General features: G+C 38.3%; 1 protein-coding gene across 3 annotated transcripts in view; it reads left to right on the top strand.

Annotated features, from left to right (window-relative positions):
* The window catches only part of LOC110056502 (voltage-dependent calcium channel subunit alpha-2/delta-1-like), a 38491-nt gene that overhangs the window by 11221 nt on the left and 13497 nt on the right, over positions 1–13773 (top strand). For 2 of the 3 annotated variants that reach the window (XM_089273790.1, XM_089273788.1), the window contains exons 12-26: positions 627–716; positions 2334–2465; positions 3404–3485; positions 3919–3968; positions 6294–6380; positions 7124–7171; positions 8345–8425; positions 8848–8922; positions 9266–9322; positions 10519–10578; positions 10947–11018; positions 11540–11604; positions 12278–12345; positions 12785–12836; positions 13571–13680. In XM_089273790.1, coding sequence (XP_089129916.1) covers positions 627–716; positions 2334–2465; positions 3404–3485; positions 3919–3968; positions 6294–6380; positions 7124–7171; positions 8345–8425; positions 8848–8922; positions 9266–9322; positions 10519–10578; positions 10947–11018; positions 11540–11604; positions 12278–12345; positions 12785–12836; positions 13571–13680 — 1129 coding nt within the window. The remainder of the gene's footprint in view (positions 1–626; positions 717–2333; positions 2466–3403; positions 3486–3918; positions 3969–6293; positions 6381–7123; positions 7172–8344; positions 8426–8847; positions 8923–9265; positions 9323–10518; positions 10579–10946; positions 11019–11539; positions 11605–12277; positions 12346–12784; positions 12837–13570; positions 13681–13773) is intronic. The other variant, XM_089273789.1, reaches the window with a different exon arrangement.

Raw genomic sequence — 13773 nt, 5'->3', positions numbered from 1 at the left:
TTAACTGTGCAATAACCCTTTTCTCAAAGTTTCGCTTTTCTAAATTGAAAAATAATTGGTAGGTTTCTCACCTTTTTCAATTCAGCGGGCTTTTGAACGGAACATGGCTTCTTTGCCTTTTTTCTCGTAAATATCTTTGAGTTCTGTCTTGATGGATTTGTATTCATCTAACAGTGGTTGGTTGAAGTGGTTGTTTCTGTGACATATTTCATTATCAAGGGCATCGAGTTTTTCCTGAAGATAAGTTTCCCTGTTTTTAAATTCCTTGCATTTTGCTTTCATCTTGTTTCATTTTGCTTCCATCACCTGGATTATATTGATGCCCTGGTTCTACTATTGAGCACTCTATCAGCAGACGTGCAAATCCAATGGTATATGACAGTTTTAATATTAGTTAATCAAATGCCAAAACCCTGTGTGGGAGGGGGTATGGATATGTTCTGGAAGAACATATTTCACTGTAATTTGCATTTCAGACTAGTATGGTCTTTGAATATTAAATATGAAACAAATTGGGAAAATTGAAAAGCACACTGGTTTGAAAACTTGAAAATGATATTGAAGTTTAATACCACAATGTATACTCATTGACTTAATTAATGTATGTATCTCTGTTATTTTTTCAGTTTCTACAGTATTTCATACCTAAAAATGCTTTTGCCAAAGGGATTGCTAGGGCCAGTAAAGGATTTGAATTCGCTATTGAAGTGCTGCAGGTATTTGAACTGAAAATAAGCAAAAACTGAAAACAAAGTTTTAATCGGTTTAATTTATGAAGGTTTTTGTTATCCAAGTAACTATGCAATTTAACTCACCTATGTTTCATTGCTTGTGGAGACACCATGGCTTCATGGTTAGTGCTCTCCACTTTGGATTGAGTGGTCTGGGTTCGAACCTTGGCTAGGGCCATTGTGTTGTGTTCATGGGCAAGACACTTCACTCTCACAGTGCCTCTCTCTAGACACTCTGGTTTATAAATGGTTACCAGCAAAATTGATGCTGGGTGTAACCCTGCGATGGACCAGCATCCTATCCAGAGGGGAATAGAATAATCTTGGTCTCTTCATGCTACTGAAACCAGACATGGGCCACTTGACCCCTATATAGACTTTACCTTCTGTTTAATTACTTAGTTATTATTCAAGGACATTTTGTGGGTGTAGACAAGGTTATTTCTGGATGTTAAGTATTCATTTGGACTCTAGCACTGCAACGATACAATTTCTCACGATATGATGCATATCTTGATACAAGTGCCACAATACGATACACAATACGATACATCATTACATGCAACTGACAGGCGAAGAAGAGCTGTGAAGAACGGATGAACCATATGTTTTGTCTGTGGGCGCACAAGACTGTGTCAGCTGACAACTGATTGGAACTGCGCATGCTTTTGTGCTGCCATCTTGAAAGATACATGACTGGAAGCATGCAGAGCAATACAAAGCAAAGATGGAACTTTTTTTTCACAGGTCCCTTTGTTTAATAAATAGCTCTGAAAGGGCTTGGACTTGGGTAAGGAGTCATAAAACAGAATGATGAATTTTTTATTCATGAGGAATCACAATATCATAATAATTATTGCCATATCTTGTCGCAATATCGATATTCGTACCAGGACAAAAAATATCGCGATTCACTGGTGCATCGGTGTATCGTTGCAACACTAGAGTTGAGGGGATGTACTTTACACCTGCAATGAGCTCTTGGCTAAGCTAGGTGCAGTTTGATTCCTGCTCATTTGAGCAAGCCAGTGCAAGGCTAGTGGTTAGTGTCATGGCAGATGGATTGTTTTCTAGAAGGCTGAACATACCTATGGTTAATTTGCACTACACCTTAACTTGCCTCATATTTTTACATTTTACAAATAGTTCCTAGGCAATCTCTGCTCATATTTTCCTTTGATTTTTAATCCTTGCTTTTGTCATCTATAGTTTTGTTCACCTTCACATTTATCCTGAATATCATTACTTATCATTGTCTTCAGGGGTTTCATTAAGAGCTGGTCACTGGGCATTACTTGACTGGCTAGCTGTGAGGATAATTTTGATTATTTGATGTTTGGGCCCTGTGTGCCATGTGGCACGAAGAGAACAGTTAGTTAGAGGATGATTTTGCCCACCTGGTTTGAATATCTCAAGGGAAGTTTTTCCTATAAAGAAGTGCAAATCAAAAAGTTTTACCTGCCTGTGAAAACCAGTTGTCCTCCTGCTGAAAACATTAATAAAACCTGTTATTTGTCTTTATTGTCACTATATCCTGTCCTGAGCTGTAATCACTATCAATGAAGCAAGAACACTTATTTAAAAACTATACTTGTTCCTTAGGAATCCAGAAAAAGACCTGATCCCTCATCTTCAAATTGCACACAGGCAGTCATTCTTTTTACAGATGGAATAGAGGAAAGTGAAAGCAAAAAAAGCAAAGAAATTTTAAAGGAAAAAAATCCGGATAAAAAGGTTTGCAATTGTCATAAAAATTTTTTAGTACAGTCAATGTTAATTTAGGAAGCCAGTCAGCATGTTGCTAAAGTTTTGTATAAATTATGTTGATTTTGTTACCCACTGCTTCTCATCAACACAATTATCGTGAAAGATTATGTTACTAACAGCGAATGAATTGCTGGTTAGGATCATTTGTACTAAAGGCATCTGTGGTCCAGTGTCAATCGATACCCTCGATGTCCCTCGATTAACACTCAATCAACATCTTGATCGACACTAGATTGACATCCGAAACGATACTAATAATGACACTCAAGGACACTCAATTGACAGTCGGTCAATAGTCAGCTGAGTGTCAACTGACTGATAATTAGTCTACCCTTGACCGACTGATGACTGAGATGTTGATCTTGAGTGTCAATCAAGTGCCAGTTGAAGCTTCAATGGAGTATCAGTGGAGTGTCCATTGGTGGTCGATTGAGGGTATTGATTGACACTCGACTGTGGATGCCTTTAGTACACATCATCTCACTATTGATTTTGCCCTGTTAGCCAAAGTTTCCTCTGATTACATGATCTACATGTAGCTGTCAGTTCAGTTTGTGTGAACAATCTAGGCACTGGCAGTATGGACAATTGACAATTTATTGAAGGTTAAAAATATTTAATAGTTATTCTTGTAATAGAAATGAGTCTAATTAACCAGTTAAAACCATTTCAATATTTTGAATCAATAACCCTTCTTAATGATTGTGTGGTTCCTGGAAATATCGATACACTGGAAATTCCAAGTGGTTCTAAAGCGATCTCAAAAGCTAAACATTTTAAAAGAAAGTATAAAGCTAAACTGGAATTCCTAGAGGTCTGGGGCTGGGGAACTCAGACCAATCTGTACAGAGGGCATGGAGTTTTTGTGGAACAACACATTGATTGTACATGTACCTTGTTTACAGATTCGTGTTTTTACTTATCTTGTGGGAAGTGAAAAAGGTGCCACAGATGGGCCATTAAAGGAAATCTGCAATGAGTACAGAGGTACCTAAAAGTGCCATTTTTTTTTTTTAAATTGTGAACTCAAAAAAAGATGAATGTATATGTGTGCTTGGCACAATTTCTGAACAGTAATGCTAGTTAAACTCAGTTTCTGAACACCCATACTCCTACTCACGAACTGCTACATTTTTCATTATTCTAAAAATATGCCAGCTGGTAAATTGCACTTACAGACCTGTCAGAGAAAACATCAGTTTGGGAGTATGATTTTTTCAAGAACTGGGAATTTTCAAAGATTCTAAGACTGCTGTAGGCTTATGTAAGACATTATTATGGCCATCTGAAAATGGCAATAAAAACAACCTCATTAGGTTGTCAGAAGTGATTCTGTTGTGGTCAGGAAATTATTGATCGGTGACAATCCTGTACAGGTGAAATACATATAATATTTACATGTTTATGATTTTCTTTCAAGGTTGCTTATTTAAGATTCAAACTCTCTCAGATGTCAGGGAGAAGGTTCTGGTAAGTTGAAATATGTTCAGTGATTTACAATAATGCACATATCAATAAACATACTTGTCCCTTTGTGCACTTGTTTAGCTGAGAAGAGTAATAGATGCTCTTGCTATCCATGTTTTGGTTTATAAGTTATCCTTGGATTTTAAGTAATGATCCAGATAAGAACTGTAGCATTTTCTATTGTTCTGCGGCAATATGCTTTCTCCACATTGAAACAGTTGTGTTTTGATACAGAGAATGTATCAACCAATGGAAAGCAGGTTTGTGAAATAAAATGTATTTAAACTCTATTTTGAAAGGTGGTTTCCTTTGTGTTAAAACATTCAACCAGTCACAACAGTTGTAAACAAAGACATTAAAAGCTTCCAATTTTCCATTGTTCCCCACATAGGATTACTGTGGTATTTAGACTCAAACGAGGTTTTGTTGAAAGGAAGATAGTTGATCAATTACGGATAAATATATATACAGCTAGCTACCTGACATTTTGGTAGAGTTTGTTGATTGTGCCAATCAGAAGTATGATACAACAATAGCAAAGTTGCGCAAAAGTTAGCACCATTTTGCTTTCCTTGCCACATGGTGCTATCCTTCTTATATGGACCGTTACTTAACCATTTAAAGAAAATTTTCAATTTTGTCTTAATACAAGTCACGCACTATTTGATCGGTCACTGCCGCAGGAAATTGGGTCTAATAAACTAGTTAAATGCTCTATATTGAAAGCAAACATCATGACCAATCTAGTTGTACACCTTTTCGTGAAAATCATGCCTGATTATTATTTTAAAGTGTTTTATCTGTACTCCAAGAGGTAACCATACCTGTAAAATATTATAAGCAAATAAGATGAGTGGTATTAAAACTTGTAGTAAACATAGTGAAGCAGGCAGAATGGTTGTTGTATTAATCTCTGGATCCAGTTACAGACCAAATTTCTAGGGCTTCTGTTTTTGTGCCAGATGTTATATAGAAAAGTTCTGTCAGGTAACTGTTGAGCAACATAATGAAGTTCTGGGGAAAGGAAAGTGGAAGGATAACTTGTCCTTCTCTAACAAAAAAAAAAATCCATCCAGCTGAAGGTTAGTGTCTTCCGTGCCATTTTTGGGATGTCACGCAACGCTCGCCCCAAAGAAATGGCTGCTCACATACGAACAACATTCCTTTCACGAAATTAGCCAATCACCGCTTCCATTCCATTTTCAATAACGTTTTCGTGCCAAATTCGCCCTTGGAAACTTGTCCAATCAGAGAATGTTTTTTATCTTTGTATCCCGTCGTGGGAGATGTCACAAATGAACATACAGATTTCTGGCTTTTGTTTAGGGATGCCGAAAAATACCGGCGACGCTTGAACGAGCTTTCTATGTAGCTGAAGACTCTTCAAAGTTCAAGCTAATTATTAGAAGCTTTCAACTCAAAAAATTATTGTTGAGAAGGAAGATATCTATTTTAACTTAATAAAGGAATCAGAAAATCAAGTAGCTTTGCTTGATTTGTTGACAGCGAGTTCTGAATGCCACTCTTTGTCCTCTTTCCTCCTGATTTCAATCTGTAGGAAGTGTTTAGCCCTTGATTGACGCTTACAATTTGACATTTCCAGAAAATGTATATTCTCTCAGTAGCTGAACATAGCGATGAGCATATGAAGCACTTGTACTTAGGGCCTTCATTTACCTTTTTTTTTCGTCCTTCATTATGGTAGCCTGTGAATGCCGCCTGTTTTTGGCGACGTGCGGCATGAAACAAAAGCCAGTAATCCCTTGCGTGTTCTCACTGCAGGCCTTTTCGCGTGAAATCTTACGTCATTCACACTTTGCTATTATGTGATTGGTCTGTTCAACAGAGCACAAACAAACCGCAAACCACCACAAACACAAAAGGAAAGGAATGTTGTTTGGATGTGAGCAGCCGTTTCTTCGGGGGAGCGTTGCGTGACATCCCAAAAAACAGCTGCAGAGGAGACTAGCTGAAGGTTGCAGTAAAAAATAAGTCCTTGTGCCCTGATGATTGAGCATAGGGAATTTACATTTTGATGATCAAAGTAAACAAGTTGTTTTCTTCTTTCATCACAGTATTTTCACAAGAGATATGGAAAACTTGTTCTTCATGTTTCTAAAGAGTTATAGATTGTGATGTGAAACAGGAGTTCATGGAAGTTTTGGAGAACTCGAAAAAGTTGAGGAAACACTCGCCTATCGGCTTGTGTTCCCACAGCATTTCTCGTTCTCCCAAACTTACAGTGGTGTTTCTATAACTTAAAAAGATGGAACATGTTTTGTATTTCATTGCAAACAATCCAATATGTTCTCTGGTTCTTTTTATTAGTCATATGTGTCAGTGCTCAGTCGGCCATTAGGCTTTGTTCCAGGTGGGCCTGATCCATCCTGGACGCCTATTTACCTTGATAGACTGGTGAGATACATAAATTTACTCTATTTATTTATTTACTCCAGTTGAGACTTCTTTTGATGATAGTGAGATCAAAGTTCCCCATTAACTTATTTTGAATATGAAGCAATATATTTATCATAGACCTTTCAAAGTCATGTGCATCCCCTTTAATTAACCCTTTACTCCCTAAGAGTGCCATTTGGCACACAAAGTCATAACTTTGTGAATATTTGAGAGATTTCTATGCATTTTTGCCACGAAAATTGCTTTGTAAAGATCTGCTCATTGAAGGTATAAAATTGTGACCCCCTCCTATTTAAGATATGGTTGACCATGCACCCTCATTATTTTCCAATTTCTTTTTTGAGATGCACATGGAATGCAAGACTTGTCTCACATCAAGCTATGTACTGCTTAATTAGCTATAGTTCAGGGGCATACCTATGATATTTGACAATTAATGCATGTTGGAAGCTTTTCAGTTTCACATTTTAAAACAATTTCTCTCAAAACGACTACCTCTTTCATAACTGCTGATGTCAGTTCTTAAATAAGCTGATCAGTGACTTTCAAATGGTATATTGTACACAAGCAGAGAGTCTTTATTTGCTGATTTGAGAAAAACTGCCATTTGCCTCAGGGGGTAAAGGGTTAAAACTTGATGATTCTGGTTTTTTTTTAAGCTTTACAATCAAACTTAACTGCACTGCATTTGGCTGGTAGAATATAATTGAAAATTTTTTCTGGTCATTGTTTTTGTCCAGGGTCTTGGTTTAATGATCACACTTGTGGCTCCAGTCTTTAATATATCTGTAAGTATTGTGATGTTACTTTGATGGTGTCTTTTACTGTGTTATATGTGGTTCTTGAATTACTTCCAGGCTTAAAACTGGTATTCTCATTTTTGATTGCCATGTGCAAGGCAGAGAGACATAAGGTTGGCACATTGGTCTCCAGTCCAGGATCTAGCATTGGCTGGTTGTTGACAGGTTTTAGTCCTGAAAAATTTCTGGAATTGTGGAATAGACCATTTTACAGTTGTCTGTTCAGTGACCTGGCCTTTGAATGACAGTGAGGCTGCAGCAGGTGACTTTGTTTTGATAAAGACCTCACTGCTTTTGTTGTGTAAATCATGTTGTTCTTATGCTAACTAGTTGGCATGTAAATGAGAAAAGCAGGGAGGTCTGTATCAAAGCAAGGTCGCCTCCAGCCTTGCTTGCATTCATACGCCAGGTAACTAAGCACACAACTGTAAAATGGCCTATTTTTTATGATGTCCCAGGAAAATCCCTTCAAAGTTCTCTCTTTGCACCTATTCTGGAAAACTCCCAGTCAGAATTTCACAGTGTTGTGTAAAAAGAAGAGGATAGAACTGTTTTTAGTTAATCCCTTTTCTACATACAAGTGTTAAGTCAGTAGCTCGTTGGATTCAAATGCCAAAAATTAAGCACCGGCATGATAAACCACTCAGACTTCAAAACAGAATCATATTAAATGTACTTGAAAAGTTGCTTAAAATATATTGGGCCCGAGTTTTGCCAGATTGAAATTATTTTTTGATTCCAAATGTCAGGGATTTAAGGCAAAAGAAAGTAATTATATTTTTCATTCCTTAGTCTACACAAAGTTAATAGAGGGGAATGGTTTTGAACCCCTGCAAACATCAAAGAAGCAAAACTAGATATCAAAAGTTGGAAGCTCCATGATTGTGCACAATGTTTTGTTTTACGCTTGTATACTTTGCATTAATTACATCGCTAAAATGTTTCCATTTGTTAGTTCCTCAGTCAGAAGTAAACAACAATTGTGTTTTGTGTATGGTCAAGGCCAAAAAAGAGAACAAGAACATAGAACAAAGAAGTTTGTGAGATATTACAACCATTCCCCTCCAGATGTGATTTCTTCTGATTTATGTTAGCCAAGACCCTTTCTTTTGACCAAATCACTCCTGGATATTGATTGACATGCTTCTGTTTAAATCTTAGGAGAACAAAGGAGATCTGCTGGGTGTTGTAGGAACTGATGTGGCCCTACCACAGCTTGAACGCTCAATCCCGGGCGGTGAGGTAATTATACAGGGCTTCATTAAGTTTGAGGTCGTGAATGTGGACACACTGCATCCTAGTGACAAATCTAGCGGAAAAGCCTAGTAGAAAACTCTTTCCCCTTTTGTTGAAAGGACGTAAAGCCATTTGATGGATGTTAAGACATAAAAAGGGCACTTCTCCATTATTGAATGACAATATGCAAATTCCCATTTCTGGTGTTTATTCACTTTTTATCCAGCAAAGGGAGAGACTTCTAAAATTTCTCTCTCAGTTGGTGGTCATTTATTTGTGATCTTTGTTGGTTCTCAAACCACAGATCAAACCTTTTTTTGACACAGATAGGTGTGTGTGTAGTTTAACAACGTGCAAAAGGAGTAGTTTTGAAATTTAAAGTACTGCTTTTTAAATGGCTGTTGATCTTAAAAATCTCTTCCTGTCAGGTTGGGGTCAATGGCTATGGCTTTGCAATCAACAACAATGGTTTTGTATTGTTCCATCCAGGCCTTGATAAGGAGGTAATAATATAATATATGTTCACTTTCTTTCTGTTTGTGATGAATAAGCACATATTAAGTGTATATAATGCAACCATAAGAGTTTTGTACCGTTTTATAACAATCATGTACAAAATAATGGTGTCACACACTCGCACACTCATCCTCATTGTCGCTGGTGGGACATGAGGCCACATGGTACACGTCACACAATGCAGGTTTATAATCATGCTAATCATCCTACTGCATGCTTCAGACCTAATCATAGCTAAACACTCTCACTGTTAATGCCTGGTTCTTCATTTTTCACTCTATTGCTGCAGTTTATTTTCTTTTTTCTTTTTTTGTTGCTTTTGTGCTGAAGTGGGTAAGGAAATATTGCGAGCCACCAAAAGGAGCAAAATTGGCTGATAAAAAAGTTGTAAGTGTGCCCCGCAGGATTCACTCCTGGCAAGTAGCTGTAGTTGTGCGTGAACCTTTCTCCTCCCTCCCCTTGCAAGAATGATCAAAATTTAATTCTCCTTACAGCATTGTCAAGGGGACAGGTGTTGATATTGTTATCCTGGGGGTGGGGAGTCCCATATAAAAAGGACAGGGGCGCTTGTTGGAAATTTTGAAAATAACCCCTAAGAGGTACCAAGATCCTCCTTTGTGGGTGTGGCTTGAAATTTTGTTCACTCTTTAGAGGTACTAACTCTTAAACAACATTATCTCTTGTCATGTGTGTGTGTGTTTTTTTTCGGCTCAATACCCTAAAAGGTACCGCAAAAGCTTCCACTATCTCTCACCATGGACCTTTTTAGGCTGATCACCCTAAGAGTTACCAAAACTACTTTTTATATCCTGAAACATACAACAAGCACCCCTGTTCTTTTTATATGGGAGTCGCCCCTGTGGAATGTTATATTAAATGATCAACTCAAAGATGATGTCTTCATTCTTATGTTCCTGTGCTCGGTAGTTCCTTTTCATTTATTTTTCCTTGGCAATGATTAATGTGATCACTTCCAGTAAGATGTCTTGATTAAATACTCATTTCTCCCAGGAAGAACTATTGGAAATTTATGGAAAGAGTTCAGAGAATTTGGATCTTGATCATAAGACTGAAAGGTTGTAATGAGCTTGTTGACGGAGTGGGTCAGGGCTAGATCACCTAGATAGATAAATTATTTGATTTTAGGTCACAGTGGATATTTGTTAGTATCAAAAAACAATGCCCTGATCTTGAAAAGCGTTTGAACATTCGTCCTATGAAGCCTGCATGGTGTCTGAGATGATGCGTACACGGCTGTGTACACAAGATTAACTTCAACCTTAAATAATAATTATTATTAACAGTTACAGTGGCGGATCTAGGGGAGGGGCCCGGGGGGCCCGGGCCTGGGCCCCCCCTTATTTTGGGTGAAAAAAGAAGAAATGACTGAACGCAGAAAAGCCGGCAGGGCAAGTAAAACTAAACCGGGCCCTCCCCTTAGCTCAAAGTCTGGATCCGCCACTGAGTTAATCATGTAATGTGGCACTGACGAATTGATCAACTGGCAGACTTCAAGGGAAAAATGTCAGTGATACCCTTTACAAATGATTGTGTAACTTGTGTCTGATTTTGTCATTTAATAGAAAGACCCACCCAACATTGCTCTGAATGAACTGGAATACAATGGTGAAGAAGCCCGCAAGGTAAAATGAATATCATTTATTTTCTTTCCCCTGGTAACCTGGGCTGGATATGTCGACTGACTTGTATTTGCGCAGCTTTGCACCAGGGTTTAAATTTTGTCAGAAGCTTTTATGGTGCTCCAGTTGAAATTTTGCGTTTTTTCCACTTAATTTAATAAAGTGACGTATTGAACCGACATTTTACCGCTGTTTTTAAGACCCTGCTGGTCAAAATAATTAGACCATTATTGGAGCTAGTGGGGTGTTGTAAGGTTACAAAGGAAGTATTTCGTGTTGGGCTGTTTCATTAGAAATTGAGTTGTCGTGTTGAAGGATGTTAAATATTTATGTTAATTTTTACATACTTGACTATGTAATTTGTGTTTCAGCTAATGCGGGAGATGATTGACAGGTCGCCTGGACAGATGCCATTTAGAAACCGGTTGTTATTTGCAGATAAGGTAAGCCAACCGTAAACCAACCGATTGGATAGGGTGCACTTGATAGGGCTCTAGACCTAAAATCGGGATACCCTGGGATAAAATCTTCCTTGTCACTAGACCGGTTGTGTTTGTTGATCCCGAATCAACTTCATGGCTACATATTCGCCGACTGGTCAGCCTTCTAAAAGATGATTCGGCTAGTCGTAATCGTAGCTTAAGATTCACGCACGCACCAAACATCTGTCGACCTGTGGAATGGCGATGTGGTCGTTCTAAGACTCTGGGCCTTTTCTTGATAACCAGTATTTCAAAAATAGCTGCTCGTGAATATTTTTAAATAGGCTGTCAACCAACTTCTAGCTTTAAACCAACACAAATGTTGTATAAACAAAGTTAATTTTTGTGTACTTTTTTGCACAAGTATACTACCAGCAGTTTTAAATCCTGAACATTTTTTAACTTTTAAACATGCTCAGTGCAAGAGTCATAAGGAATGGGAATGACGTGGCATTAATTAGTTCTGTCTGGAATCTTCACAGCATAGGCTAAGCTTTCCTGATAAATTCCATTACTTCTACAATCCTGTGGTCAATACATCTTTCAGGTAAGCTGTGTTTTCCTTTCTTCCTTAATTAATAAAGTACTTGTAAAGTTATCTCTAGAATCACCGTAAGGTTATAGATGAGCATATTCAAAAGCCGAGAGCTTGGATTTTGACACTGGGTTACACTAGGCTCGGCATCTTTATTTCTGATTTTTTTATTTTGCTTGGTTTGTCAGTGACTGGTGCATGAAGGAGAAATAATACGATCGCATTCATTAGGCTATGGCCCTGTCAAAACGAGAAATATTTGGCGATCAAACCGGCAGAATCAAACATTGTTTCGTGACCAAACATTTTCCCGTTTGGACACCTTGTTTGATTGTGTTTGATAAAATTTGAACGACGTCAAACATTTGATAAAACATTGCAAAACGTTTCGTTCGTTCAAACATGTTGATACCGTTTGGCCACTCAGTTCAGCATCAACATGTTTGGTCACCAAACAATGTTTGATTATGTTTGGTCACCCAATATTTCCTGTTTGGACAAGGCTTAGGAACGCTTTTTCATGCACCTTCACACCAAATGCTTGATGTGAAGGGGGAAGAGCTAATGGTAAAACAAGTTGCATTCAGCGAGAAAGTAAGCAGATATGGCAAACGTATGTAAACGGAGAATTCTATTCTGTTTTTATCGAGGAAAACTAATGGCTTTTGAATGCTTGTTGTTGCAGTGCTGCTGTTGCCATTCCAGAGCTCGGTCTGTATGCACTTAATGCCTCGGACTTTTCAGCCTTGGATGGTATGTTTATTTTTGTTTTATTGTTGTTCATGTTTGGTTCTATTTTTGTCACCAAGAGGTGGGCTGATATTTATCTAGCCTACAGTGCAGGCGTTTTCCGTGTTTTCGCGAGTTATCGGTTTTAGCTCGCGATCGAGTAGATTGCCCCGAGTAAATTCGCCGCCATTTTGGCTTGGGAATAGTAGGAGGGTGTGGAGACGGAAGAAGGAAAAAAAAAAAAAAAAAAACCAACAACAACAAAATGTTGTAGTATTTTTCTTTCCCCTCCCCTTTACTCTTCTTTCAGCCACAGCCCTACTCTCTCTGACACCTTTTCGTCTCTCCCCAACCTCCTTCCGAGGTTAAATCCAAGATGGCGCTCGCTTGATAAAACTGCGCTTGCTCGCGAAAATACGCTTGCATTACTGGCTAATGTTTATCTGTTTATTTGCCTTTTTAGATGAGTTGTTAAAGAGCACAAATAACGACGAGGACGTGATAGTTGCTCCTTGGTGAGAATTTTGTGCAAGATGTCATAACAGTAACACTCTTCAGGGGTCATATCCTTAGTTTGGAAGTAGGTTAGAAAGGAAGTGAAGCGTGCATATAAGATAACCTTCTACGTTGAGGTTAGACTTCTGCACCCCATCATCCTATTTCCTAATCGTATCAAGAAATACGGATCAAATTTGAAAACAATAACTATTGTTGGCCTTGCCTTGCAACTGAGGCAATTTGTGCCAATCCCTGGATTGTCGAAAACAATGACTTGCAATGCACGAGGGAGATTCGAATTTTCCGATTACAGCACTCGCGAAAAATTTTAATGTTCGCTGAAAGCGAAGGAGACTGATCACTTGTCGACTATGTAAAGTAGACAAGTGATGAGATTAAAGAAAGTGATCAACTTGGGAAGATTGCTTTGAGCGGTTTTCAATTGACTGTTGTAACACCAAAGCCAACGAACACTAATAATCCACTGAACCAATCGAAACTCCCAAGCAAATACATGAAGCTGGCTCGAAGCGCGGGAAAACGGATGGGAGCAAGTCACAAGTGGTCTTGGTCTTACTTCTGATTGGTCGAAAAGTTGGTGCAAGGGTTTTTTTAAGCCGGTCAGTTAGCGTACAAACGCAAAACAAACTTGAACGCGTCTTACTTTCAACTTTCAAATGAAAACTTTTGTAGATGAACCGTCGCATTTGTTTGTTGGTTAGTTTAAGTTGTACTTTTTCTGTCCTATCAGGGAAATCTGTCCAGACACGCCAGTCGCAGCTGAAAGCACAACTCCGGTATACCAGCCAGCTTATGCCAATGCTACAGACATCATCAAAGACAAGAATCGTGAAAATCACTGTAGGTTTTACCAGTTGTTTCATGTGCTGCCATTATTTCGGTCATCTCAGTTAACAAGGACCCGAACCGAAGTGCACACGTAAAGTTATTTAA

This window comes from Orbicella faveolata, unplaced genomic scaffold, assembly GCF_042242905.1.
Source record: "Orbicella faveolata isolate gen_17 unplaced genomic scaffold, um_ofav_v1 contig_35, whole genome shotgun sequence".
Taxonomy (NCBI): Eukaryota; Metazoa; Cnidaria; class Anthozoa; order Scleractinia; family Merulinidae; genus Orbicella; species Orbicella faveolata.
Note: the sequence above shows the minus strand (reverse complement) of the source record. Positions and strands in the feature narration are given on the sequence as shown.